Below are 27,235 nucleotides of genomic sequence, written 5' to 3' on the forward strand. Positions count from 1 at the left end.
TTCCTTTCCTTTCCTTTCCTTTCCTTTCCTTTCCTTTCCTTTCCTTTCCTTTCCTTTCCTTTCCTTTCCTTTCCTTTCCTTTCCTTTCCTTTCCTCTCTSCCTCTTCCATGGCCACTTTTCAGTCTTTTCTCAAGGAGATCAGCACTTTTGGATTGGTCTAACTGGACATTCATTTCACTGCCAGATCCTCTGACAAAGAATAAGTCTAATATTAGTCACTATGTGCCTCACTATGACCTTTGTAATATATTTCATCTCAAAAGTTGAATTTGGAGGCTTAAAAGGTTAATATTCACTTTCAACAAAGAAACTAACATTCTCGCCTTTATTAAACTGTAAAATACAGTATTAAACTACTCAAGATGTGCATACCAGAATCAAGTTCATTTGAGTAAGAATAGATGCAATATGAGGTCCACACCCTAGGTAACCACATTTAAACACATACAAAATTTAAGCTGGCAGTCGGTCTTGTGAAAATTACCTACCATCTATTTCTCCAGCATAGACTTCACCAAATATCATCCAATAGGGTTGAAACACAATATCTCTTGCCAGAGACCATGAAGGAGGCTCCTCTGGTGAAAGAATTGCCTTTCGTGACACTCCAAAACTCAGGAGGACTATGGCCATCATGATGACAATATAGAACATGTTTGCTGTCTGCATGGAAATATTAGGTTATATGTTAAGTTATATCTACCATTTTAGGGAGACAAATCAATCACAGATTTTACAAACGGGGTAAAAAGAACAGTGTAAAAATCTAATSTACTGGACGAAAGAAAAATATTCTATCACTCTATCATCTACAAGTTCTCACAAGTTATATTCATTCTGGACAATAAAGTCGACAAATCATGCTTGCTTACAACCCTTCTAAGCCCTTAAGTAAGGTTTGAATAATGCAGAGACTTGGGCTGGTTCTCTTCTTCAGTCCTATGTTCTTCCAAAAAGAGAGCAAGAAGTACCAGGAAAAATKATTTCATGTTCTACTGTACTACCACTGAACCAGAATTACTATGCAAGACAATATAAAAATATTAATAAGATAGTTCCCAATAATGGAAGTAAATTACAGAGGGAATCTGTTGATGTCCCTCAAGACTAGGCTGCAGCTCAGCAGCAGTTCTGATATCGAAAGAAAAAAAATTAACTTTGATCTCAGAGAAATTTTGTCTGCTAAAAATGGGATATAATTATTTGAATCAAAATGCAAAATAATGATGAGACAGTTTCCAAGAGCTATGGGAATTATCTATAGTAGTGAGCCCGTCTGTTAGAGACAGAGATTTTTCTTCCTCCTGTTGTGAAGCCAGATCAGAAACTCAACTCAAATGCAACCCTTCTCTAAGGAACTAAATGAAAATGGCTTTTGTGAATAAATTCAAGTTATGAATAAATTAGATAGAAYTGAAATCTGAATGTAAACTCACAAAAGCAGAAAGAATGGTGGTAATGCAGGTAATATATTTGCTATGAGCTATTAGGTCACCTCTCATTTGGCCTCCATTCTTTTCTCAATTTTTTTCTGATCTTTACAGATTCCTCAGTAAATGCCTAAACTCCAAAAATGTTTCTCCCAAGCGTTATACTTACCATTTTCCCAATCATTGTTAGGTATGGGCCAGCATGCTGATTCACAGCAAAAAGATCAAGGAGCCGTGCATACCAAAATATTATATCCAAGCAGTAAAGCAGTCGCCCTGCCGTGTGAACAGGTGGGTTGAACCAGCGTAAGACAAAACCAACCATGAACAGAATAATAGCTATAGAATCAGTAAAATTCCAGTATTCATAAATCCACACCTTCACTTTTTGACTGAATTTTCCAGGCTCTGACATAAACACCTGAGCAGAATGTGGAAAAAAAAAAAAAAAAAAGAAGCTCCATTAAAATCACAGATATGTTCTTTAAAATCTTTGTGTCTGAATAGTTTCACGATATTTAGGGATGCATTCCTCTGTGYCTGCTTTTAGCAGGACTGCATATATTACTGCTGCAATGCACTGTCTACTGAGATTTGTATTGAACCTATAATGTCATATTACTCAACAATACAATAGAACTTTCTAAGGGAAATTTTAATACTGAACCCACTCACTGAAAAACACATTCCTCAGCAGAAAGGTTCAGGCAGTACAGAACTATTATGCATATGCATTGTTATAAATTAATTAGTATTTTCTAGAGGAATGGTCATGACCTCCAATAGCTATTTGAAAAGCCCCTAAGTCATGGAAAATGCCAATCTAACTTTGCTGACAGGAAAATAATTAATGTATCTTACTCTAAACTGAAAATACAAAGCAAGATCCTTGCCTCCTGCCAAGGACATGCTAAAAAAAGGAACGCAAGCAGCTAGCAAGGTAAAGAATGAAATGTTCGCTCCTTGAACTCTTGAGGTGCCCCAAGGGGATTTTAAGCTTTACTGAGCAAATGTGTGAAGTGGAATCTTTGGGAGGTCGTAAATAAAACATTTACACATTGCGTGAGTGAGGCCAATTATGCAGTGCTATGTAAGATCACACTGATAAGCAGCAAGTGAAAGAGAGGTTTTGAAATGTTATGCCCTGATCCTGCAAGAATTTACGCACAGGAACACATTTGCACAAACAGCTGATGCTTCTGAACTCAACTGGACTAACCAACATGTTAAACTAAATAACTAACCAACTAGTTGCAGGATCAGGGCCTAAAGCCCTTGACAATTACTTGATACAATCTAGGGAAATATGGGCTTGCAGGCACATATAGCAAGGCCCTCAGCAGTTAATTAGCTGCACGTATTAGACACTGTGTCCTACAAAGTGTTTTCCAGCAGTCTGCAACTAGCACATGAGCAAAGAAACATGTAGGAGACATCAACTTCTAGGTATCCAGTGACAGTTAACGAGAGAAAGATGATGCTGATCAATAGGAAGCAATAGCACAACAGTGATCTCCAAAGTAATTGCTACTGCATATCCAGTTTTCTTCTCAGTGAAATAGTTTCTGGGTATGTATATATATATTTATTTTTCTATTTTATATCATGCAGCCACAGAACTTCCCCATTCATCCCAAAATTTCTGCTGCCCCTTAAAATACTAAACCTYTCTTGCAGATTTTACACTCTTCTAAGTGATATATTTTAACAGCATGCTTCACTCAGAACTGATTTTTTTTCAGTGTTTTATTCTCTTAAAAGTAGAGTGCTACAAAAGTCACATAAAAAATACCTCACAATACTGTTATTATGTTCCAGTTCCACACTGAAGGCATATCTGATGAGATAAAATAATTTGGGAAGTATATAGATGCCTGACCTCAGCTTTGAGGTACAAGATGTGCTTAGAAGTTCAGATTTAATCAGCCACAGTTAATGTGATTATTTTTAACTGATCACTGTATTTTTGTCCTATTCAGTTAATAAATCATTAAAATTTGATGGAGTTTTTCTAATCTTGTTTCTAGGTGGTCAGATGGACTTGATGGGGACTCCTAGAATATCTTGTATTTAACTTCTGTTAATTGACAACAATATACATGGTTAAGGTAAAACCTAAAGACAAACTCCGTATTTCTTGTAACATTAATGGTCTACGCTGGAAAGTTAAGAAACTGATGTCAACACYAAGGGTCCAAATCCCAGTTCAGTACTATGACTTTCAAGGAACTTGCACAGTTCCACAGTCTTTAAGAAATATGAGGAAAAACTTTAAAATCTTTTTTTGAAAACCGCAGTAGTTGTCTTCAAGTAAATAAATGTTGCATATATTTTTTCCATGGCTTGCAAAATTCACTGCAAGAAGACTTACCTCCCTGACTTTTTCAATGGCAGTACTGAAAATATAAATAATAACAAGCCACTCTTGCACACTGGGTCTCGGCTCCATCTTTACCAACACGGTGTATGTGAAGAGCATGAGAAAAGCCATGTACGCCATCTACAAAACAACACTACATGTTCCAGATGCACAGACAACTGCAACAAAAAACCAAAAGATTTCTGCAAACATATTTACAAGTATTTCACCTGTGAAAATGCACTCAAATTACTGGAGCATTGTCAAATTTTTTAACCAAAAATCTTTCCTCAAACTGTCCAAAGCTGTTGTTTAACATGGTTTGAAAACTGGCACTTTAGTGCTTTAAAAAACAAAGCAGAAGATGTTACTAGTATGCAGAATGCAGTGCATGTCCACCTTGGACTTTGACCAAAACCTTTTAAAGGAATAACAGTTTATCTACATTGAGATCTTAAAGATTACAGACTCTGCTGATACAGGGTTTGTTAGAAAAAATGATTCCATAAATCCATATTTCTCTATAGTAAAATATAATATACATCAAAATTAATTCTTCAAGAAACAGCTTCTAAAGAAATGGACAAGAATATGTGTGAAATTTTATCTTTTTAAGATTAGATCAAGTTTATCTATAGATAAACTAAGATGAAATTTACTGGGAAAAAAAACCCTGTGCTGGGATTTTCCTTTAGTCCTCAGCCACCAAATTTTTTTTATTGAAGCAGCACAGTACTATCTGAAAAAATTATTGTGAGGAAAAAATTCAAATGTCTTCCCTTCAACTGCCTGTAAAATAGTGTTAGACTAAGTAAATGTGATCTCTAGTAATATTTAATATTTTAGAAGAGGATTTCAGCAATATGAGTTCCAGTGCAATGACCAACCGTGTGAAACCAGAACTTGACAATTGGAGCATTGTAGAATTCATAGATTTTTCTAGTTCCAGGAAGGTTTCCTTGATCACTGTCCACCTGGCTTTCGTCAAACTTCTGAGGTGTGGTTTCCACATCATAATCCTTTTTAAGAGGAAACAGTATTTTAAAAACAAGAAATAATTGTCAATGATTATAAAAGTTATGTCRTGTTAGCAGGAGGACAGACACAGTTATTTAGGCTTTGTTCTAAAGATGGAAACACCTTGATTTTGTCCCACTGCAACCACCTCATCTGCAATAATTAACTCACATTGTTCTGGTTTAGTCATTAACGTTTGCTTTTGCTACTGATGGCATTAGACTGGGCATCAGCTGGCCTGAACCCATTCCTACTTCTGACACAGATTTCTCTAAATTTTACTGCAGTTTACTTAATCCCACTCTGTTTTATTTCCTATTGAAAAATAAGGGTAAAAATCCCAATGTGACAAAAGAGCATACAAAATAAGGGAAAAAGTGCCACAGTTCATAGCACTGTATAGACAAAACAGTCACACAGAAAATGTCAGGACAGTGAAAATAAAAACAGGCAATACAATTGCTGTTTTTGATGTTGCCTGATTAGAACATGACGAAATAATTACTCTCCTACAAAAAAATCCTTACAGGGAGCCACATGCTAAATAAATAAATAAATAAATAAAATACAGATAACCTCTTTATTTTCTCCAACCAGAAAAAAAATACTTTATTCCACATCCAGAGCTTGGCACTCATTTGAATACTGAAGGTATAAGTTTCTGAGGTTCTGCTGAACTTTAATAAAAGCTGCAGATCCACAACAGTGGCCAACCAAGAAAACTAGCTGCTACTGCACGGGGTTTTGAGAGATGGAGAGGGAAAGTCCTGGGAACTATGAACAGCTCATAGCTGTCCAAGGTAACCAATCTACCTGGCCTAACTGTTTCAGGATTGGTCAACTGCCCTGCCTGTTTGCAGTGCTAAAATCTACTAGTAAACATCCAGTTTAGCATTTTTCTTGAAATATGGAGGCTTATTCCTAATACACAACATCTCCCCGTGTAGCTTGGTGAAAACTGCAATTTTTGCATCGCCTTGGCCTCAGAAGTGTCTTAAAAGAGAGAATCTGATAAACAGAACGAACATTGGATTCTCTGAGGTGAAGGGGAGAATTTGTTCTGTGAGCAAGTGTGATTTCCAGCCACAGTAGGTCAGTTTGGCTGTGTGTGAAAAACACTCCATGTAGCACATATATAGTGTTGAAATTTCCTTTTTTTTTTTAACTGCATTTCCTATTGCAATATTTAAGAAGTGGTAGCTCAGCCTTATGTTTTAAACACCTCTCTACACTGGATAAAATAAGATGCAAACTTTATTGCTGGCTCAGAAAGGAAGCACCTCTGTCTGAGGCAGGTCAGACAAACATACACRTTGCCTTGATTCCCTTCTCCCAGGCCGTAGGGGATCCTTGCTGCAAATAAGTGTAATTGGCCTCTCCTCTGTATCATAGCTGCTACCTAACACCTGAGAAAGCCTTTTTGAACCGACTATATTAGACRGGCACTGCAGGAGCTTAGTGCTTCAAGCATTTTTCTGCATCAGAGAGAGGAAACGCGAATGCAGTATTGACACGTCAGCCATTCTGCTTGGAATTTCCTCGAACTATCTGCTTGCTTTTGTTTTACACAAATTGAAAGCTAGTGGAGAAGCTCCTAAGACATCCACATGATTTATTGGCTACAGGTAGAACAAGTAGGATTGCCTGACACATTTCACTTGACAGTTCCACTTTCATTTGGTTAGGGCCTCMACCACTCTTGCCCATTTGGATGGAAATTCTCCATGTCTGCTGTGTGGCTCAGATYCAAAACTTTTGGAAATTTTCAGTGCTGAAAACACCTTTGTAGAGAATGAGGAAAATAACAGATAATTAACACTGCTTAGCAGAAATCTGAAGAAATTCAGTTCTTAAAAGACCAGGATTTCACCTATGTTGGTGACTATCCAGGGTCAGGTTTAAGAAGGACTTTTGCACAACTACAGCTCCCTGCCGAGTGTTTCAGGTTTCAGTTCAGGTAATTAAACCAAAAGTAGAATGATTCTCCTGTGCTTTATATGATGTTTCTACTAGGCTTAAGAAATCCTGCAGTAGTGATTCCTTTCTTTCGAACAAGGAGGTCAGGAACCTGGCCTTTGGAAGGGTTGYAACATAATTTGGTACAGATATCTCAAGGAATAATATCTCAAGGATTAAGAATGAARGCTAGAAATAGAGAGGGGGGAAAAAGGCTCAGTGCCAATATGCAGAGGCTGTTGGCCAAGCAGAATGGAAGGAARAGCGAGATGGAGAGGCACAGGATGCAGTTTTCAGTCTTGGATATTCTCCATTCTGGCATTTTCCTACTTTGAAGTGCTTGACTGTGCAAACTGATTCAAGTTTTACAGATACAGTCTTGTGTATGATATGAAACCATTATCAGATTACACATGCGTTTAAGTGCACTGTCAACAGACCTTTTACCCTGTGATACCTGCATAACCAGAGTTAATGATAACTTCATTACACTCCTGTGAAATTGGGAAAGATCTTCTCAGTACAACAAACAGGAGGGTGCCACTCAGGACAGATAAGTGACTTGTACAAGATAGCACACGATCTCAACATGAAGTCTGCATCTGAATGAGGGACTGTAGACCTATTTCTTGAGATGCATGCCCTGACGTTTCTAGGAGATCCCCTCCCTTCCCTCTTCAGAAGTATACTGCTGTAAAGGGACAGCCACAAATGACCAGTCACTGCAGACTAACCAGGGACAAGGTATCTTTAGGGCTGGGTGGGCTCTCATCCGCATGGTACCATGTGAACTGATGGAAGTCTTGGGACTGAGGCACATGAGACATTTCTGCTTTGCTTTTAAACTCCAGCATCAAGATRGTGGGAGGCAGAAGAATACTTATAATAACCTAAAAGAAAAACATAAAACTTAGTAAATTATTTGGCACTGATAGAACAAACCTGAGACCAAAGGCAGCTCTGCATGGTGCCAGCACAAACCCAGAGCAGAAACCCAGGCTTTGTATGAAGCTGCTGAGGCAGGAAATTCCATATGCCACTCCTATAGCCTCTAGAGAAGTGTGTTTTGCATTAATCTTGACTGTTTTGTGGCTTTTGAGAGAGTTAGAGGTATCTGGATACTGGAGATACTGCCTTCCACATCCGCAGGACAATCCTCTCACCAGCAGGCCTGCCAGAGGAGCAGGCACTGCCAGGCAGTGGGGAGGGTGCTGAGCAAATAGAGGCAGATGAGGAAAGCTCAGAAGATGCACATTCTCATCATGTAACCTTCAACTATTTTCCTTGCTCCCCCCCCCAAAAAAAAAAAAAAAATCAGTAGGAATTGTTTTCCTTTCCCCCCTTCTCTTCTGCATATGTGCATCACTTCCAATCCATGTCGGAGCCTGTCTGTCTGAAGCGACAGTAAATTAGTTTGTAATTATGGAGACATCTATAAGGATCTAAAGAGTCAGAAAAAGCAAAAGCAAGAGATGTACCTTAAACCAGGAGTTCTTCCGCATCTTCAGGCGTCCCATCCACATATCAGTCAGCAGCATCTGTGTGCAGGTATGGGATACGAAAGGCCTCAGTCCCACAGACACTGCCAACTTTAAGCAAGTTGAGTTGCTCCAGTTTTTCAGTTCGTAGGTCAGCAACTTCATAGCCATCTGCTCATTTTGTTTGAATGCTTTCTCCAGCACATCTAAAGCAAGCTGCCCAAATTCCCTACAGCAGCAAAGAATTTTCAATCAGAACTCAAAATCACTGATGCAAAGAGGCTGTATTGAAAACTCTGTTCAACAATTGCATGCCTTCTGTCATTTTTCTCACTTTTTTGTCAATATAGCCAGCAAAACATAATTCAAGGAATGTCTAGATATTTACTCCTAATCACAAGGTTTAGTGTGATCCTACTTTCTGTTTCTGTAATTGGTTTGCATTTATCCCTAACCTGTTTCTGCAATCAAAACGGACACCATAAGGACCAGTGTATTTCCTTCAACAACAGACACGCCATGATTATGGACAGTGAGAGCAACTATCTTTCACAGTGCTTCTTACACATCTTTTTAGGAGAGACTGCTCAATAAAGATATACATTCCTTTAAAAGGATCTTTGAAGCTATATGCTAAACAAGATAAAACATTTTATTGCACTCTCAGTATGAGGAATTATGATTATGAAAGCATACAATAAATCATTACAGGAAAAAAAAAAGGAAAGAAAAGGGGGGAAAAAAGACTTAAAAAAAATAAAAAACTTAAAAAAAACCCCCTTCTTGCTCTTTTTTTTACCCAGATATTTTTCTTTATGTTTTTACACAAAGCAGGACTCTACTTTGCTCATTATAATTTACAATACGTTTGAAAAATTCAACACAGGTGTACCATATGACTTTTTAACAAAATAAATCAGTCGGCAAAGTTCTAAGAGAAAATTCTATTTCCCATTTGACCTTTTAATTATTAGCTTTCCTTTAAATCTCAACAAGGCTGTGCTTCCCCGTTGTACACTGTGAATGGCGGACAGCTGAAAGTATTTTTTTTCACTCCATACTCTAATCTGACAAGTGGATTAGTAAAATGTCTAACCATGCTAAGCACTGCAGGTCTTTATTAACTGAAGTGAAGGGAGAACTCATACTTTGAGTACTTCTTAAGCTCCTCTGAAGTGTCATCCACCATATTGCTCTGCTTAGCTTCACGTGACATTGCCCGGTAGAGTTTGCAAGCCACAACAGCCTTGACCATGGCTTCCTCTCCATGCTGCCAGAAGAACATTGCCATCTTCTGCCTCTTCATTAATACTGCCCAAACCAAGAGGTCATTATAGGGATAAATAAAGCCAGATGTCTCATAGTCCTCTGTGAAGTTTATAAACTCTTTTGACTTCTTCTTAGACTTGTGGAAAGCAGTAGATCTTTCCTGTAAATTTTTTTAAAGGATAGAAAATCTGAATGAACTGCTGAGATTCAGATACATGTGATTAAAATTGCATGCTGATTTGAATTACAAATAGCAAATGGTTTGATCATTATATAGATGTAAATCCTAAAACCACAGCTAGGATCACATTCTCTTCATCAATGATAAGAAGTTGTTTGCATCAGTGAAGGAAAAATACCCATTTCTCAGTAATTTGTACCCTTGGCATTTGCAACCTGCATTGTTAATTAGTCTCCTATCCTCTTGACAGCAGAGTATTAATCTTTTATTGTTTGCTTGTAGTTTTGTCATAACAGGAGAGAAGAGCAATCTGTAGATTGAAATATGCAACTGACTTGTGATAATTAATGGTGATTTTTATTACTTCTGCCACATTTGTAATGTAAACTTGCTATGCATTCATGTCTAGATATTTCACCTTTAAAGGTAAAGCAAAAGCGTTCACCTCAGGTTTTCTCATTACTACTATGTTTGGCTCAGACTTTCAATAAAGTCAAGTAAGTTCATTTAACATTATGTTTTGTCATGAGAGTACAGGAGAATTTGATTTTGAATGGTCTTTTCTTAAAAACAAATATTCYGTCATCCTTTTCCAGTTAACAGAAGTATATCTCTTCTTAGAATGCTTATTGTATCTACTTTAATGAGCAATCCTGAGTCACAGAATACCTATTATTGCTTACTAATTAGAAGAATTTTTACCCATGCTGTATGCTCAGAAACTTTATGCTACATGTTCAAAGAACGAATGCCTTATCAACTTGCAAATGGAATTTTAAAAGTATCCCGTGAGGAATCAGAGCTGGAACTCAACACTAAAATTGCAAGACCTTTATTTCTTGAACAGTGTGAGGTACAACACCTTTTCCACAGAATTTAARTTGAATTGTGATAAATAACAAGTCTGAATAGCATTTGTCTATAATAAATCTCTCTACAAACAGATTAGCACTATAATATGTCCAAAAGTAAGGCTAGAATAAACCTTATTCTACCTTCTACCTCTTAATAAACCTTATATTACCTTRTATTTGTAAGGTTGTGCGGTTCTGAAGAACTGAGAATGCAAAGTATTTTCAGCAGACCCCATTTTGCTACTCATTTGAGTACTCTGATGAAGGGAATGATGAGACAGGCTCTGCGAAAAACTGGAAAGTACTCTCTAGATACACCACAAAACACAGAGAAATGCAGATTAGGGATGAAGTTTGTCTCTATTTATCTCTGATGTCAATAGTGCCTGTGAAAACTTATTACTATCATTGTAATTATGGCTGGAGCTTACACTATCAAGGAAACAATGGCCTGTATTTCATCTAAAATTAGGAAAACTATTTTTCTGAAACTTTGAAGAGCAAAACACTGATTCATCTAACAGCATTCTCCACTAAAAGAGCAAAAGGACTTGCATCACCAGAATGAAATCACTCAATCATCTGGAACATTTTCTCAATAGTTACCCTTACAGAAATGGTTATACATGCTTAAAGAAACAGAAGTTCTCTGGAACTTTTGCCTATCGTCTCCTCAGAAGGATAGGATATCTATCATCTCAGAGCATTTTTTTCAGTACTGTCTCAGAAGGAAGAGTGTTATGGGCTGAATCATTAACATACATYTCCATATTCATCTTCCAGTTACAAGACAATGTGGTTTCACTTCTCCCCTGCACAGTTTGTACTTCATGAAGCCACCACAAGAGCATTACAGTAGCTCACATACCACTTTTCAGGCATTATAATTAATCAGTGATGCATAGGAAACTCTACCACAGTTTTTCTAATCACTCCAAGTCATAGTTCAATTTTTAATTGTCATTTCTTCTAAAAACCCTCAAATATTTCTGCCAGTCATGGAATCAAAACACTGAGATGAGGGTGTTTTTTTGTTTTACAGGAGGAAACACGGTAATTTGTTTTGCTGTAGTTTTACTGTAATCAGAAGTAATGGAGTCCAATTTTACTCTGAAAAGTAGAGATAAAGTGAAATGTATCTCTACAGTGAATCTACTCCTACTGTGACCTGAGGATTAATAACTGACGTATTCAGAACTTCAAGTTGTTTTTGAGTTACTGGTTTGGAAAATCAACAAGGGAAATAAGCTGGTACCTTTGCAAGTTGTGGCTCTAAGAGAGTTTCATTCACAGTTATTGTTTTGGAGAGGTGATGTTAAGTGTATGAAGATATGATAAAAGACAATGACATATGGYGAACAACCTTCAGCATCCAGAAAGTGCAGAACAGCACATACAGACAAAGCAACTTGCTGCCTGCAGAGACACTGCATCTGGGGTGCAGTCTGGCACAGCCAACAGAAGACCTCCCAGATGACGACCAGAGTTTTAAGGAAATACTGCCACCAGGCAAACACAGTTCATGAGCCCAGGCTATTGTTGAACTTTCTCTAAAAGGTAAGATATTTACTCAGAGGGTGGGTGAGGGATTTGCAGTGTCTTTACTGTGCCATGCTGACATCCTCTATTAGGCTAGTTCAAAGCCTACCGAATTCAGTGACTTTTCCAGAAATGTCAAGCAGAAATAGAATTCAGAATTGTGGAAGTGTTGGTTAGCATAGGCCTGAAGAACTTTATCAATAATTTCTAGAGGAAAGACTGCAACTCATCTATAAGACAAAAACAGGAGTCTGTTGAACTAACAGTTACTTAACAGTCACCACTAGTCTTCTGAAGGATAATAATTTGGTGGAGATTTGTCTGCTTTATTAGGAAATTTATTACAGCTGACTAACATATSCACAAAACAGACTAGGCAAGGAATATATTTAACTAATACTTCTCAGTCAAACCACTATGACAACCCGAGCTACTTTAGGTCTCACATTTTGGCTTTCTTTAGTGACCAGTAGTGGCCATTTTGTACATGTTACCTTGTGTTTTCTGTAGAGATCATTGTACAGGATTCTGAAATGTTTCCTTGTGTAGCTGCTCCGATAAGCTCCACCAAGGAGATACTCTATCACCAGCCCAATATCAATCAATGAGATCTTGTAATCCAATGGAAGAGTATTCTGAAACAGCAAATGTCACAAGATTTTACAATGCTACTTCATGCAGCATCCAACCATGTCAGCATTTGGCAGTGCTGCTCAAACATTCACAAGACATTTCAAACAGTGATAGAAGACAGGGTAACTTGCTCTAGGTGACCTCTCTTGAGCAAGATTAGACGATCTCTGAAGATCCCTTTCAACCTTAGCCATTCTGTCACTCTGTGAAGACTAGCTACATTCAACTGCATTCAGTAAGGGTGATGATCCATCAGTAAAATCATCAACAGCTAGGCATATTGAAGAGAGTTTTGTTTCTCTGGTAACAAGAGAAAACTGGCATGGTATGACTTTCTCATTAAGTCTAATTATTGCTTACTTATAAATGAAGGAAAAGTATATGAAACATATTTTTATGTTTTATRATTCCTGGAGAGATGTGGTCTCTAGTAAGAGATTCATAGCAACTAGCACAACATCTCCACTTAAAGCACTATTGCTTCCCAGTTTTTCCCTGCTGTGACTCCAGGACATGAGGTTTGGGCAAATTGTCTGACAAACATCCACATTCCAACTTCAAATTGTAGAAAACTTTAAACTTTGAAAATCTTTAAACTGTAACTCTTGGAAGTGAAAAAAATGGGCTTAGGCATGGAGAAGATCAGATGTGTTACATATTCCCATCAGTCTCTCCCTTTCAAACTGTGAAAAGGCATTTTCTTCATTAGCCAGAGCTTTTCTCACAGATTTTAGTGACAGCTCCCAGTCCAACCAACTAATGAAATCCAGCCCAGAGGATGTCGCAGAGAGCAGTCTCAAAGGGGACAGCTTACCAGCTCTGATATTCAGAGTTAAGCATGTATTTTTGCCCACCCTAGAAGTATCTATACTTCTCTGCACCGATGTATGTCTACCTACACACAAAATATCAGCAGTAGTGGTCATAGTACTGGAGATTATGCCCTAAAATCCAGGCTCACATATCTCTGGTGAGCATCCTAGCTACTGTATCATCATTTAAAAAGACTGCACAGCCTGGTCACACATCACTCACACATACTTAAAGAAGCTCAAGTGTGAAAGTCTTTTCAACATTTAGATCCATCAGTAGCTACCAAGTGAAGCTAGCTTAGCCACTGTAGTGGAAAATTTTTAAATTATTCATCCTCATTCCACCTCAATTCTATCATTCTATTTCAGATGTCCCTTTAGATCCTATGCTGCAATCTCCCAAAATGCCCTGTGAGATAACCAAATCAAGGGTTTTAGGAGCAGGATCATATCAAGGAATTCATTGCTTCAGTTTCAATGAGAAAGAGAAACTCTTCAGCCTGAAAAAGCTGACTGTATTATCAGTATAGTGATCTTCCAGTTTCATCACACAAATTAGACTCCAGAGACACCTCTTATTATAGGACAGCACAAGAAAATATCTTGCTGGAGAGACCAGAATATTCTTGCACTCATCCACAGTAGCATCAGTGAGACTGGCATTAAGGTAACAACCACAGTATGAAAATCATACTAGAAATACCAGTACTTAATAGCATACAACTTTGTGAAAAGTCAGATTTCCATTTTGTTTTATGTCAGTATTCACACCTGGGAAGAACTGGTCAACTGATCTAGTTTTGGATCCAGGTATCTCCTACAGTGGGGACTAAATGCACAAAAAATAACTCATACCTTATGGAGCAATCAGTGCAGGGGTTTGCAACAGATAATACAAGTATGAAACAAATTAATTGTGTAACTAAATATCTAGGCTGCTGTTGCACCACTAACACAGCCAACATTCCATGCTGTAGTTATTTACTGCCACCTTCTGTTCTCTCAGGCATTGCAGCATACAAAAAAACTGCATTTTTTCCGTGTCTTTCTGTTACTGTTTGACAAGGAAAGGGTTTTCTAGCTTTGGGAGAAGGGAAGGGAAGGGAAGGGAAGGGAAGGGAAGGGAAGGGAAGGGAAGGGAAGGGAAGGGAAGGGAAGGGAAGGAAATCTTAAAACAGTGAGCATTAATTATGCTCACTAATTTGCTCTAATTTGCTAAGTCCTTTATACAATCACAGCATAATGTCATTTGGATAACTTAAGAAAGAGACAGTCTCATCTACACAAACTGTCTGGTTTTCAAATTAAGGTATGGCGCTCTTGGGAGCATTCCGTGTTCAGTCAATTGCTTGGGGGGATTAGTAGGGTGAAGATGAACCACCAGATATAGGAGTGTAGTGATGAATCCATCACTTGTATCATCTAAYAGGAGTGTGCTGCTGGACAGTTAAATTTTAAGCATCATTGTTTGCTCCTCAGGTTTTCCTATGTATATTACCTGCTTCACATCTCGAACAAGGTGATGCAGCAGCAGATTTATTGGTCCTTGTTTCTGTGATGTGAAAGAAGAGAGTAAATTAATATATTCTATACTTGAAAATCAAAACTGTAAAATAAAGCTAAAATGATAAGCCTCTGCTATTCAAGGTCACCCCATAAATCTCTTAAGAACCATTTACACACCAATTATTTCTGCAATTATTTCATCTTAAACATGGACATATTTTAAAAAGCAATTGATAACACCTTGGCTAAACAGCAGGCTATTTTCAGCAAGATAAGTGTATGTCAGAAATCAAATTAAAATCAAAATATATTTTTCATGAGATTCCTTTGTGTACTCTGTCTAGTTCAGGTTCAATGAATTCAAAAACAAAAAGCTAAGACGACAAACCAAAAATCTAACTTTACAATAAAAAATCATCAAAAAATGTTCATTTTCACTTGTTTTCAAAAGCTCTTCATTACATTGCGTCCTTACTATCTAAKTGTTTAAGAAGAAATATTTTATTATCTCTGCACATTCATTATCTACAGGTTATGTGCCATTTGGTATGCTTGGGTTTCAAATACTCACTGTATTGTAAAGCTCTTCTAGTCGAGATATGGTAAGAAAACGGTGCATATTCACTCCATGCTCTATTAACAGCTTCACAAAATCTACCCGGTCCATCACTAAAGCATCCAGCATTGCTTGCTCCAAGGCACCAACCTTCAGAAGGACAGGAATAAGGGGGAAAAATATATATATATAAATATATATATATTACTTTCTTTCTTTTGGAAAGAAAGAAGTTTCATTTAAAGTATACATTCCAAAAGAAAAATATTCTGCAGGAGGCATTTATGTAAAGAAGAGAGGAGAGAAAATGACTCTCCACAAAACTAACATCTGTAAAGACTTCTACAAATCTAACTTTACAGTCAGTTTCCAACAATACATTTCCAAGTCACTTGKAACTTACAATTCCAACTCGCAATTTCACTTTAGAAGCTAATGTATGATAATGGGGAGAAAAAAAACTTCCTTTTTGGCATATGACAAAAAACCATTTTGAGGTACTATATTTCAAGATCTTCCTATAGGACTTGAAATTCTTTAATGTAGATTTCTTTTCAAATATGAGAAAGGATCTGTGTTAGGATACTCTCTGAAAGTCACTTCAAAGAAGAGTTCTACCTATGAGACTATCAAATTGGGGAAGCACTGTAGTCACGGTACTTGTGTGGAGCTTAACAGGCTTTCTCAATGCAAAATAGCACAGGAATTGGGAACATGGTGAACTATGACAGCAAAAGAAGAGAAAATTTCTGCACGATACTCAAGTTCAGTAAATGCACCTGAATGTGAAAAGTGAGAATCTTGTCATAAAACCCAAGCAGGTAGCAGCACTAACTCAGTATGCAAAGTTGGTTCTTTATGTATGAATTTGTGTAACGTGGATTTTTGTGATATTAAAAGATTTGTAAACATTACAGAAAGGTCATGTGTCAATAGAAAGTCTGCACAATGACTCTGAATTATCAGTGTTTCTTTCAGAAATATCTCAAGGGGCCCTTCCTAGATTAAATTTCCTTGAGCAGTCAATGGTTCTTTCGGCTGCCAGTGTTTTTTAAAGAGGTTTAAAGCAGTAACTACAATAATGAAATTCTTTGTTGCAAAGCCCGTTTGACACTGAGCTGACATTTTAGTAGAAACATAGTAACAGCTGATTATAAKCCTTATCAAATGATTTTTTAGGACCAGCACTCCAAAAAGAAATGYCTACAATCAGTACATAACTATGTATGTTTCCTAGAAATACTTAAATACATAACAAAAAATATCAAGAGAGCATGTGACAACAGTCTCTCGCACATTTCTGCTTGGATGTCTCTTCAAAAAYTTAAACACAGGCCACAACAGCCATACATACAGAGACTGCAGACACTCACAGTGGTATACGGCTAGGGGAGGGAGTTACTAGTTGTTAATTCAGAATGCAACTGAGTCAAAAAAAGAGTTTTAGAATGGTAAGAATTAGAATTTTGTTTTGTTTTATTTTGCRTATTTACAGTGTATGAACAAAATATTACATAAGATATGTAATATCTTAGGGTTATATCGCCCTCCTTCACAGGGGAAAAAAAGAAAAGGAATATATACCTTTCCAGTTTTTCCTTGAAGAAGCAATGACAGATGTAAGAATTGTTTATTATGGGCTCTTTACATGTCACTTGAAGGTGAGAAGATATTCTGGCCTTTGTCATTCAAAATAGATAAGAATAAGTACAAAGATCTTTTCTGAGTACTTCAGAGGCAGAGGAGAAGGAGCTGTGGGACTGCCAGTGAATCTGTAAGGCCGAAAGATGATCAAGGTACAAAAGAAACACTCAAGGAGGTAAGGCTATTGCAGAAACTGTAAGTTAATTCTTTGCCTCACTTCTCACTACAGAATATGTTAGGAAAGTTCCTACATCAAAGCTCTTCTTCATAGCATACAAATCCAAGGAACTGTGTCAAAATGAAGTGTCGGTGGAAAAGATTTCAGAAGTCATCAGTAAAGTATCAGTAAAGTAGTAGCAAATTGTGGGGACTAAAAGTGGTGAAACTCCACATKGGTTAAGTGTGAAATAATATTCACTGGTGTAACAACCCAGCCTGTGCAATGTCAGTCTTGAAAACAATTTAGAAATGATGTCAATGAGCCCATCTTCTGAAAATATGAATATAWAACTCAGTACTGGTTAAACAGGAGTATAAAGAATAATATATTTCTTTAGCAGATGGCTACAGAATAATGTATGAGATATAGAAGATGATGTACTAATGCACATCACTAAATATATCAATGGAGAACCCAGCAACATGACTACCTGGCACAGTGCTCATGAATCCAAGCCCAGAAATAGGACTTAAAGATCTGGAAAAAGTACACAGATTGTCAGACATAACAAGAAATGGAACAGATCAGCAGCTTGGAAAAGCTAGGAATGAAGGGGTACTATGAAATAGTTCTCTAAAACCTTCATTGTCATAGTGATGGGGAAAGGGAAACTGTCTTTCATTAGTCCAGCAGTACAAGAAGAAGTAGCATCAAATGAAAATATTAGGCAGCAAAAAGAAAAAGCCACCAATATTTAACACAGAATCATAGAATCACAGAATGCTTAAGGTTGGAAGGGACCTCAGAGGTCATCTAGTGCAACCCCGCTGCTCACGCAGGGTCATCCAGAGCACGTGGCACAGGGCTGCATCCTAGCAGGTTTTGAAGATCTCCAGAGAAGGAGACTCCACAGCCTCCCTGGGCAGCCTCTTCCAGGACTCTGTCACCCTCACAGGAAAGAAGTTCTTCCTTACATGCAGATGGAACTGCCTGTGTTTATACACACTGAGGCAGGTTCCCCCTCAGTCTTCTGTTCTTCAGGTTGACCATGCCCAGCTCTCTCAACCTTTCCTCATAGGGCAGATGTTCCAGGCCCCTGATCGTCTTYGTAGCCCTGCGCAGGACCCTCTCTAGAAGCTCCACATTCCTCCTGTCCTGGGGAGCCCAGAGCTGCCCCCAGTACTCCAGGTTTGGCCTCTCCAAAGCTGAGCAGAGGGGCAGGATCCCCTCCCTGCCCCTGCTGCCAACATCCTCYTCATGCAGCCAGGAGCCCATTGGCCTTCTTGGCCACGAGGGCACTGCTGCCTCATGGTTACTTGGTGTCCACCAGGACTCCCAGGTCCCTCTCTGTGGAGCTGCTCTCCAGCAGGTCAGCCCCTGATCTGTCCTGGTGCCTGGGGTTATTCCTGCCCAGGTGCAGGACCCTGCACTTGTCCTTGTTGAACCTTAGGAGGTTCCTCTCTGCCCAGCTCTCCAGCCTGTCCAGGTCTCTCTGAACGGCAGCGCAGCCCTCCGGAGTGTCGGCCACTCCACCCAGCTTGGGATCATCTGCAGACTTGCTCAGGGCGCCCTCTGTGCCAGATGAACAAGTTGAACCGCTCTTTCACCACACATTTCAAAAAAATAGAAAGGTCTGGTGCAAATAATTTAATTTGAATGTTTTCACTGGCCTTCAACGTCTCAGAAAAAAAAAAACAGCTATAAAAGATAACTATAAATTATTTCCAAATAATGCCTTTGTAGTCATAATGCCCAGCACTGGACACAGTCTCCAGATGTCACCTCACCAGGGCTGTGTAGAGGGGGACAATCACCTCTCTCGACCTGCTGGAGACGCTCTTCTTAATGCACCCCAGGATCCCGTTGGCCTTCTTGGCCACCAGGGCACACTGCTGCCTCATGGTCATCTGGTCGTCCATCATGAAGCCCAGATCCCTCTCTGCAGGGCTGCTCTCCAGCAGGTCAACTCCTAATCTGTACTGGTATCCGGGGTTATTCCTGCACCCTGCACTTGCCCGTATTGAACTTCATGAGATTTCTAACCGCCCAGTTGTCCAGTCTGTCCAGGTCCCTCTGGATGGCAGCACAGCCCTCAGGGTTATCAGCTGCTCCTCCCAGTTTGGTATCATGAGCAAACTTGCTGAGGGAGCACTCCAGCCCTTCATCCAGGTCATTTATGAATAAGTTGAACAGGACCGGACTGAGGACCGACCCCTGGGGGACACCGCTAACTACAGGTCTCCAACTGGACCCAGCGCCACTGACTACCACTCTCTGCACCCTGCCACTGAGCCAATTCCTAATCCACCTCCCTGTCCACTCATCTTTCCTACACTTTCGAACCTTGTTCAGGAGAATGTTGTGAGGGACAGTGTCAACATCCTCATTTAATAGTCATACTAGTTCATCATTCAAAGTAGGCTCCATCTGTCTCCATAGCAGCTATACCTTTCATCAAAATGGATAGCAAAAGAAGGATGCTAATTCATAGGCCTTCTCAAAATATATCTTCAGCGATCAAGAATCTGGGCAGAGATCTGTACTTCTGACTTACTGTAATGGGACAGGTATTTGGACAGTAATGAACAGAGRGAGTTCTCATTTTTAATACTTTACACAGACTGTGCTTTAATAAAAGCTTTAATAAAAGCTTATCTACAGTTGACAATATGACAGCTGAATTGTTAAAGAGAAATGAATGTACATAAAAAATTACAACCTATAAACCAGTTAGTGAAAGAAGACATTGAGAAAACACATTCTCTTTACAGAGTCCAAACATAATACCATATTAAAATAAATTTCTTAAAGGCAAAAATATGCATACATTTTGATTTATGAATATCTATTTCTCATATTTCATTAAAACAAAAGTCCACGTTACATAAATATTATGAAGGTTATGAGGTCAAGCATTCATAAGTTATTGGCTAATTCATCATCATGAATATCAGCACAATTACTCATTGCACAATCATATAGTATGTTTCTCCACTGGGCTCCATCATACCCAGTTCACAGATTGCACAATGCTCATTTAACAAGCAGACAAATCACCACTTGSTTCCAGCCTTGTTCCCAGCGTGGAACATCCCTTGTGTTCTACACATCTCTCAAATCCTCATATGGAAATTGGCAATTCCCTTCTACTTTTCAGAGGGCACTCTACACCTTTTGTTTTTAGCAGATTTCTTTGCAAGAGCATGTGGCATCACCTCCATTGCACAGAGATTGAGTTAAGTCCAGGGGCATAATAACAAATGTATTCATTAATTCATGAATACCTGACTGTAGGCATTTCAGTAGAAATTTTCCATATATTTAGCCCTACATAGCACAGTAAAGTATGGATGAGCGAAAAATAAATTCAATTCTCTTTTTCAGTCAAACCACAGCTAAGATCACATAGCAAAACAATTGTTCTGCTTCTCATCATCAAAAATGTAGATTGTAAAGAAAAAAGGRAAATATGAGGACTCACAAAATCAGCTTTATATTTCTTGGAAAATTAAGGAGATTCATTTCTGTCAGCCTCAGATACATTTTTTTGAAGTATCAAAAAAAAAGTATATTTTATAATGAAATATCTTTGACCAGTAATGACTTTCAGAATAGGCATGAGGATATTTCCAGGAGGGCCAGTAAAACTATATGGAAAAGCCAGCAGGCTTCTAAGAATGGTTTCTCTCCAAATTAAAGGCAAGACTGCCTTTAGGCCAAATTAAAGGCAAGACATGCTGAGACTGAATCCAAGCACCAAACTGCTCCTCAGTTAATGCCCAACAAATTCAAATCATGGAAAATATGCCATCATTTTTGAATTACAAAACTACTGGGAAAAATAAAGTATACCTTCCAGTGTTGTCCGTACACCAATATATGTTTCTTGGCAATATCCAGTCGGTTCCAGGCTAACGCCAAATCTAGCTGATCTGAAGCAGACATATTTGTACCTAGGAAGCAAACAAAGCACCTAACAGCTCTCATACATTACTGTTATTCCCTTGCTTGAATGGGGAAGACAGGGACCTAGATAGCAGATGAAAACAGGTTACATTCTCAGATATGTACCTTTCAGGAGTGCGGTCAGTATTGCCAAATCAATGTCCTGCTGGTCCTCAGATTCCACATCAAATATAGTTATCTGTTAGAATGGTAAAAGTGCTTTATTTGAGACGGAGCAGAAAAGATTGAGCTTACTTCTTCCTGGTGAGCGTTGTGGTAGATCAAATCACATAGATCTCAGCACAAATATTGGAAATGTGTCTATACCTGAATGTACTTACTCTATTTCAATAAGAAATATTATTATTTTGCTTTTTTAATGAAGTGGTATTCCAGACAAATTGACATCCACATACTACAGAATAACATGAGCTTATTTCCTTGAGAAGTCAAGTAAATAGCTTCTGTATAGCTTCTGTGGAACTACCTTATATACACCTTAGTAAACAAAGGCTATACAAATAGTTTCTCATGCTTCATAAAAAGAAAATATTCATTTCACGTCATCTTTTCAGTTTTTACCAAGCACATTGAACATCCTTTCCCCTGAGCACATGATGTGTACTGACACCAGAGGAAATGCACAAAGGAGCATGGAGACCCTCTTGTCACCTTTCATTTGAAAGAACATTATTACTCTGCAACTGCTGAGCTCAAAACAGCCCGTCACAGAAAGAGCATAAAGGGCAACTACAAATGAAAATGTCATAAAATCAGCACATTGGCCCTACTCACAGATTCCCTGTGCTCCATGCACTCCATCAAAACGTGACACAAGTGGCTGGACTGTTTCTGTCCCAAATTAAAGGTGTTTTGGATCATAGCTAAAACCTCCTCCTTCACTTGAGGGCGCAGCTCCCTGCGGAACAGACACAAAAGTAAAAATAAGTATATTTTTGGCTACTTCAACACACCCCAATAATACCTCAGCAATAAAAGAAACTTGTGCTAAGCAGAAACACTTGAGAAACCTCTTTTACTTTCACTTCCCCATTGGCTTTTCCTCCCATCTCTCAACAAAACAAAAGTATTACAGAACACAAATTATTCTTTAYGCAGGAGTTACCTCTGCTCACACACATAAACCATTAGAACCAGAAGAAATGAAAAAGTTAAGAATTTGCAAATGATTATTTATGAACATACAGTTGAAAACTATTCAAAGTTTCAGAACATTYTTCTGTCTTTCAACATTCCAGCACCTGCAGCTGAGCAAAGGCTGTGGGGAGCTGAGGTTGCACTGGAGGTGGCAGAAGGAAATGTAGCTAGATGGAATGACAGATATGGAGAATATTGGGATATATGGACTGGGACTAAATCAAGGCTAGGGAACTTTGGTCCTCCTCCTACCCAAGACTGAGGCACTCACAGCCAATAACCGCATCTCTAGTCTCAAAAGCTTTGTGTAACCCAAACTCAATCCCACTTTTACAATTCTCATGAGAAGAATGAAGGGATGACATCAAAAGCAAAGCAAGTATCACGTATCCCCCAACATCATCCCTACCTARAAGCTAGAAACACTGAAAAATGTCAGAATAGATAGGTGCAGTTTCACAGCTTTTCTCTTCAAAAAAGCCCTAGTAATTTTGGCACWATAGAGTTTTGTTGTTTTTGGTTGTTGTTTTAACATTAGCTYGTGGCAGGAAGGGAAGAAACACTATTCTCACTTCAGAGAGGTAAAAGGCAGCAGAAGCCCACRGCATGGTCATTTTTAGAGGCAGTGATCTCTTGTATCTCTGCTTTGGAGACAGGCACTTTCAGGTCCCTCTCAGTATTGCAAACCAAGCAGGAGGTGCATTATGCCACTACTCACCCCATATCACCCATGTGTTTGTGGGTAAAAGCCAGGATATCTGCAGCTCTGCCAGTGCCCTCACAGACCACCACGGGGACAGCTGGGCTGGCCCTCACGTACTCCCACACCATTAGGATGACATTGGGGCCTCCTTCCACCACCAACCCAACTACGGGTACACCTTGGCCCATTCCTGTTTCAAAACATACCTAACCAGTTACAAACAGGTCTCAGTCACAAAAACAAAACAAAAACAAAACATCAGAATGTCTCATCAATTAATACTCTTGAGAAATCTCACAGTAATTGCAYGGTTCATTGCAGAAGAAATTATGTCTTCGCCATCTAGAGAACTTGACTTACAGTTTTTAAGACTGACTTTCACATACTGCAACCAGGGCAAAGAGACCATGAAAATCCCTTAATGCAATAGTAAACAGTCCTTTTCCAGTCAAACAGTCCTTTTCCAGTAAAATGAAAAGAAGAAAGTGTATGCTAGGCAAAATACCTTTCTGTCTCTCACATGTACAAGGAAAGAAGTTATATCCCTAGAAGAGTATTTTTTTYAGCAAAGTTTTACATATTTTGTCAAATAGGTAGATACAATAGAAATAAAATACAATAGAAATAGATAAAATAGAAAGATAAAATAGAAGATAAAATAGAAAAAAATATTAAAGTCCATATAAGAGTTGTACTCATGAACATATTTAAAAAATAGGGGGTAACTTTCTATCTTTGTATCATGAACTTATAAAGCAATCATTCATTATTTTAATTCTGCAATTATCTTTTTAACCTATCTCATAATTTTAATCTCTAGAAAAGAAGTAACCTCCAGAAATTGCTTAAATGATTTACTGCATAAAAGGAAATACTGTCTAGATAATATTTTCTTTATGATTTCTATACTACAGGCAAACAATAGAAGAGAAGTTATAAAATCTAGCTAGCAGAAATAGTGAACTAAAACTTTCCATTTGTAATCAATCTGTGTTTCTGCTCCTGAGAAGGTCTGARGTATGCAGTGCAAGATATAATGGCATTAAAAGTATCATAAACAGATGAAGATTCAAATGATAATAAATCTGGCAGTCTTGCTACCTAGTCAAAATATTTGGAAATATTCTCATGCAGATATAAAAACCATGCAAATCTGTGGAAATTAAGCACAGCTCAGCACTTTCAGAATTACCTGACACTTTTTCTGCAACTGAAAAAAAAAACAAAATCTGATTTACCTCAATTGTTTATTTTTTTCAGAATGTTGTGCTTTTCATTTCTCGTGATTGAGTTCAGGACACTTGAACTGAGTAACTTTCAATCAGTGAAATTCATGGCAACTGCATGCATACAATGCACATATAAGCAGAAATATCAAGTATCTCCATGACCTTTATGATAGGATTTTCAAACTGTAACCAAGGCCGTACTCACTTGTGTGTATTTTTTGAAGAGATATGTACTTCTCCAAATTCCTCCTGAGCAGCATTTCATTTCCATACTTGCCTACTGTCCCGTCATCTGCCATCAGGAAATGAGAATGCATGCTGTTGAGAGTACTCAGCTTGCTGAGAGGATTGCCAAGAGTCTGGTACAGGCAAACTACCTGGGAAAATAATAAAATTTAAAAAAAATCCATAAATAAATACAACTTTCAAATAATCAAGGAGAAAATTATGTAGATAAGAAAGCTAAAGCCTGCGCATGAAGGATTTTATTAGCAAAGTGTGTCCAACTCACATCTTTTCCGATGAGGTCCCTCTGGTTCTCAATGATGCCCCAGGGAGGGATCCCAACAGCACAGATCTTTCGCAGATACGGGGAGGCATGGCCTTTCARTGCATCTCCCACGTGCCTAGACACTCCTAAGCACAAGAATAATCATCATTTCTCTGCTACATTTGGATACCTGCTACAGGAGATCAGTGAAAGGGCTCTCCACCACTTACTTTATTCTACAGTTATGTTTTCAAGATAAATAAAATTATCCTCCTCATTTGTGCTTTTGACATGCATGTCATGAATAGTAAGATTCAGGTCAGGTATAATGCACCAAAGGCAATACACATTTGTAATTAACATTACTCATATATGTTGCTAATTGATCTGTCTGCCTGCATAAATACCTTATTATTTGTATAAACTTTCTCAGAAGATTGAARCTAATGTCCTTGTTAGCATTTATACAAATATATAGGATCACTGTCAGCATTTACATTTATTAACCATTTCAGTTAGCTTCACTGCACATTAAAGTTAGTATACTAACTTTATACTTTTAGACTGTTCACATAATTTACATAAGAGAACTTTTCCATGAGCTTCATGTCCTCTCCTGATAGTTCATACTGCTTCCAAGATGGCATAACGTAAAACCAAGCACCCTAGGTCATCTGTCAGGTATAAATTCAAACCTTTTCTGGTTACAGTATAGTCTCCTTTAAAGCCAAATGACTAAATATGATTTTTTTCACCTCCTTCACTTACTGACCATTTCCTCAGTTTTTTGTGTGTAGTTTAGAGAATTTCAGATATTAACAGGCTAGTTATTATAGGATTACCATAATTTGAAACATTCTTAATTATAAAATACACATTCAATATAGATGTAAAAAGTGTTTCAAAGATGCTGATCGCAGTCCTCAGAACTTTAATATTTTAAGGAAGTAGACAAAATTCAGTGGCATTTAACGAAATAATAAAATTTTGTAAGTTCTGGATATATTACTATTTGTAAGTTCTGGATATTTACTATGAGTCGGCACTGTGCTTCTTATTACTGGCGGAATACACCTTACACTTTAATAAATATATATATGTGTATTTATATAATAATCAGTTGACAATAAAGCAGTCTTTGCATTATGCATGATTCCAGATAAAAATTCCTTCATTCTGTGCTAGAATCTCTTAAATTACCATACAAACAACTACCTTGTATTTGCCCTAAATGAAAATGCTCATATATGATGAAGAACGAAACAAAGAAAAAGAACTACAATACCACTATTGATGCCTTCTGTAATTATCCATGCTCCTGTAGTCTCAGCAGCCTTGACCAATCCTTTGCTGAAAACCTGTTTGACCTTTGAGGTAAGCTTGAAATTTTGAATTCCTCCGTGAACAGATATTACTAGCTTTGGCAATTCCATCTGCCATTCTTTAACCATCAGGTGCAACAGCTGGTCCAAATTACTGTCATAAGAGAGCCTAATATACTGCAAGAAATAATCACAAGTAATTTAAATATCCTTTAAATACTCGAAGAAAACAAAATACTTGAGAAAGTTAGCTCTAACATCTTAAAGATATTGTGAGACATTAGAACTTTCACAAGGACAGACACTAATGAGATAGTATAAAAATGTATCAGTGAGCAATACAGAGAACAAGTTAGCTTGGCCTTAACCTCAATGAGGCTCCATCTTAAAAATATATACACACTTCGAGTTACTAACACATTGCCCTATTCTTTCAGGACTAATAATCTGACACTCACGCAACCTCACTTCCTGCTTTTGTTACACAGAAACTACAAAAACAAAAAAAGTGTGTATTAAGCTGTGATCTATTAAAAAAAACAAGTTATACCCAAACCTTGGCATGATAAGTGTGATCTCCATCTTGGAAATTGATTGTCCCAAACGCATCAGTAGGACTCATCTTTGTGTGCTTTTGCACGGACCATTCTTCATCACCTTTCTGCAGGGCAGCCGGATAGATGGGCCAGCTACAGTCCACCTCTGTGTGATCTCCAATCAACCGCCCGCAGCAACACCTCACGTTAAAAATAAAGAAATGATTTTATATCATATTTCTGACACATTTTGTCTATGCAGTTGCACACAGCTGCAGGATCTCAATCAGAACAAATAGTTTTTCTACCCAGATGTATTTTCTAGTTTTCTAACACTAAATATAACAAAAATGAACTCAGATGAAAAAAAAACCAGGAATGGCAAAATGATATTGAATAAAATATAAATATGTGTTGACTGGTACCTGATTTTGACATGATATTTGGGGAACACTAA

The 27,235-nt window shown here is 38.0% G+C and overlaps 1 protein-coding gene across 1 annotated transcript in view; it reads right to left on the reverse strand.

The window, feature by feature from the left end:
* The window catches only part of TRPM6 (transient receptor potential cation channel subfamily M member 6), a 67,429-nt gene that overhangs the window by 34,703 nt on the left and 5,491 nt on the right, over positions 1-27,235 (reverse strand). Inside the window, exons 3-21 of the mRNA XM_026052003.1 lie at positions 26,799-26,979; positions 26,206-26,419; positions 24,942-25,066; positions 24,636-24,807; positions 23,217-23,391; positions 22,136-22,259; positions 21,467-21,539; positions 21,248-21,348; positions 15,607-15,741; positions 15,028-15,081; positions 12,579-12,719; positions 10,716-10,853; positions 9,390-9,670; positions 8,242-8,470; positions 7,498-7,653; positions 4,678-4,809; positions 3,803-3,931; positions 1,601-1,852; positions 490-664 (exon numbers count right to left, since the gene is read on the reverse strand). Coding sequence (XP_025907788.1) covers positions 490-664; positions 1,601-1,852; positions 3,803-3,931; positions 4,678-4,809; positions 7,498-7,653; positions 8,242-8,470; positions 9,390-9,670; positions 10,716-10,853; positions 12,579-12,719; positions 15,028-15,081; positions 15,607-15,741; positions 21,248-21,348; positions 21,467-21,539; positions 22,136-22,259; positions 23,217-23,391; positions 24,636-24,807; positions 24,942-25,066; positions 26,206-26,419; positions 26,799-26,979 — 2,987 coding nt within the window. The remainder of the gene's footprint in view (positions 1-489; positions 665-1,600; positions 1,853-3,802; positions 3,932-4,677; positions 4,810-7,497; positions 7,654-8,241; positions 8,471-9,389; positions 9,671-10,715; positions 10,854-12,578; positions 12,720-15,027; positions 15,082-15,606; positions 15,742-21,247; positions 21,349-21,466; positions 21,540-22,135; positions 22,260-23,216; positions 23,392-24,635; positions 24,808-24,941; positions 25,067-26,205; positions 26,420-26,798; positions 26,980-27,235) is intronic.

Source organism: Nothoprocta perdicaria, unplaced genomic scaffold (genome assembly GCF_003342845.1).
Source record: "Nothoprocta perdicaria isolate Ctin4 unplaced genomic scaffold, notPer1 scaffold_82, whole genome shotgun sequence".
NCBI lineage: Eukaryota > Metazoa > Chordata > Aves > Tinamiformes > Tinamidae > Nothoprocta > Nothoprocta perdicaria.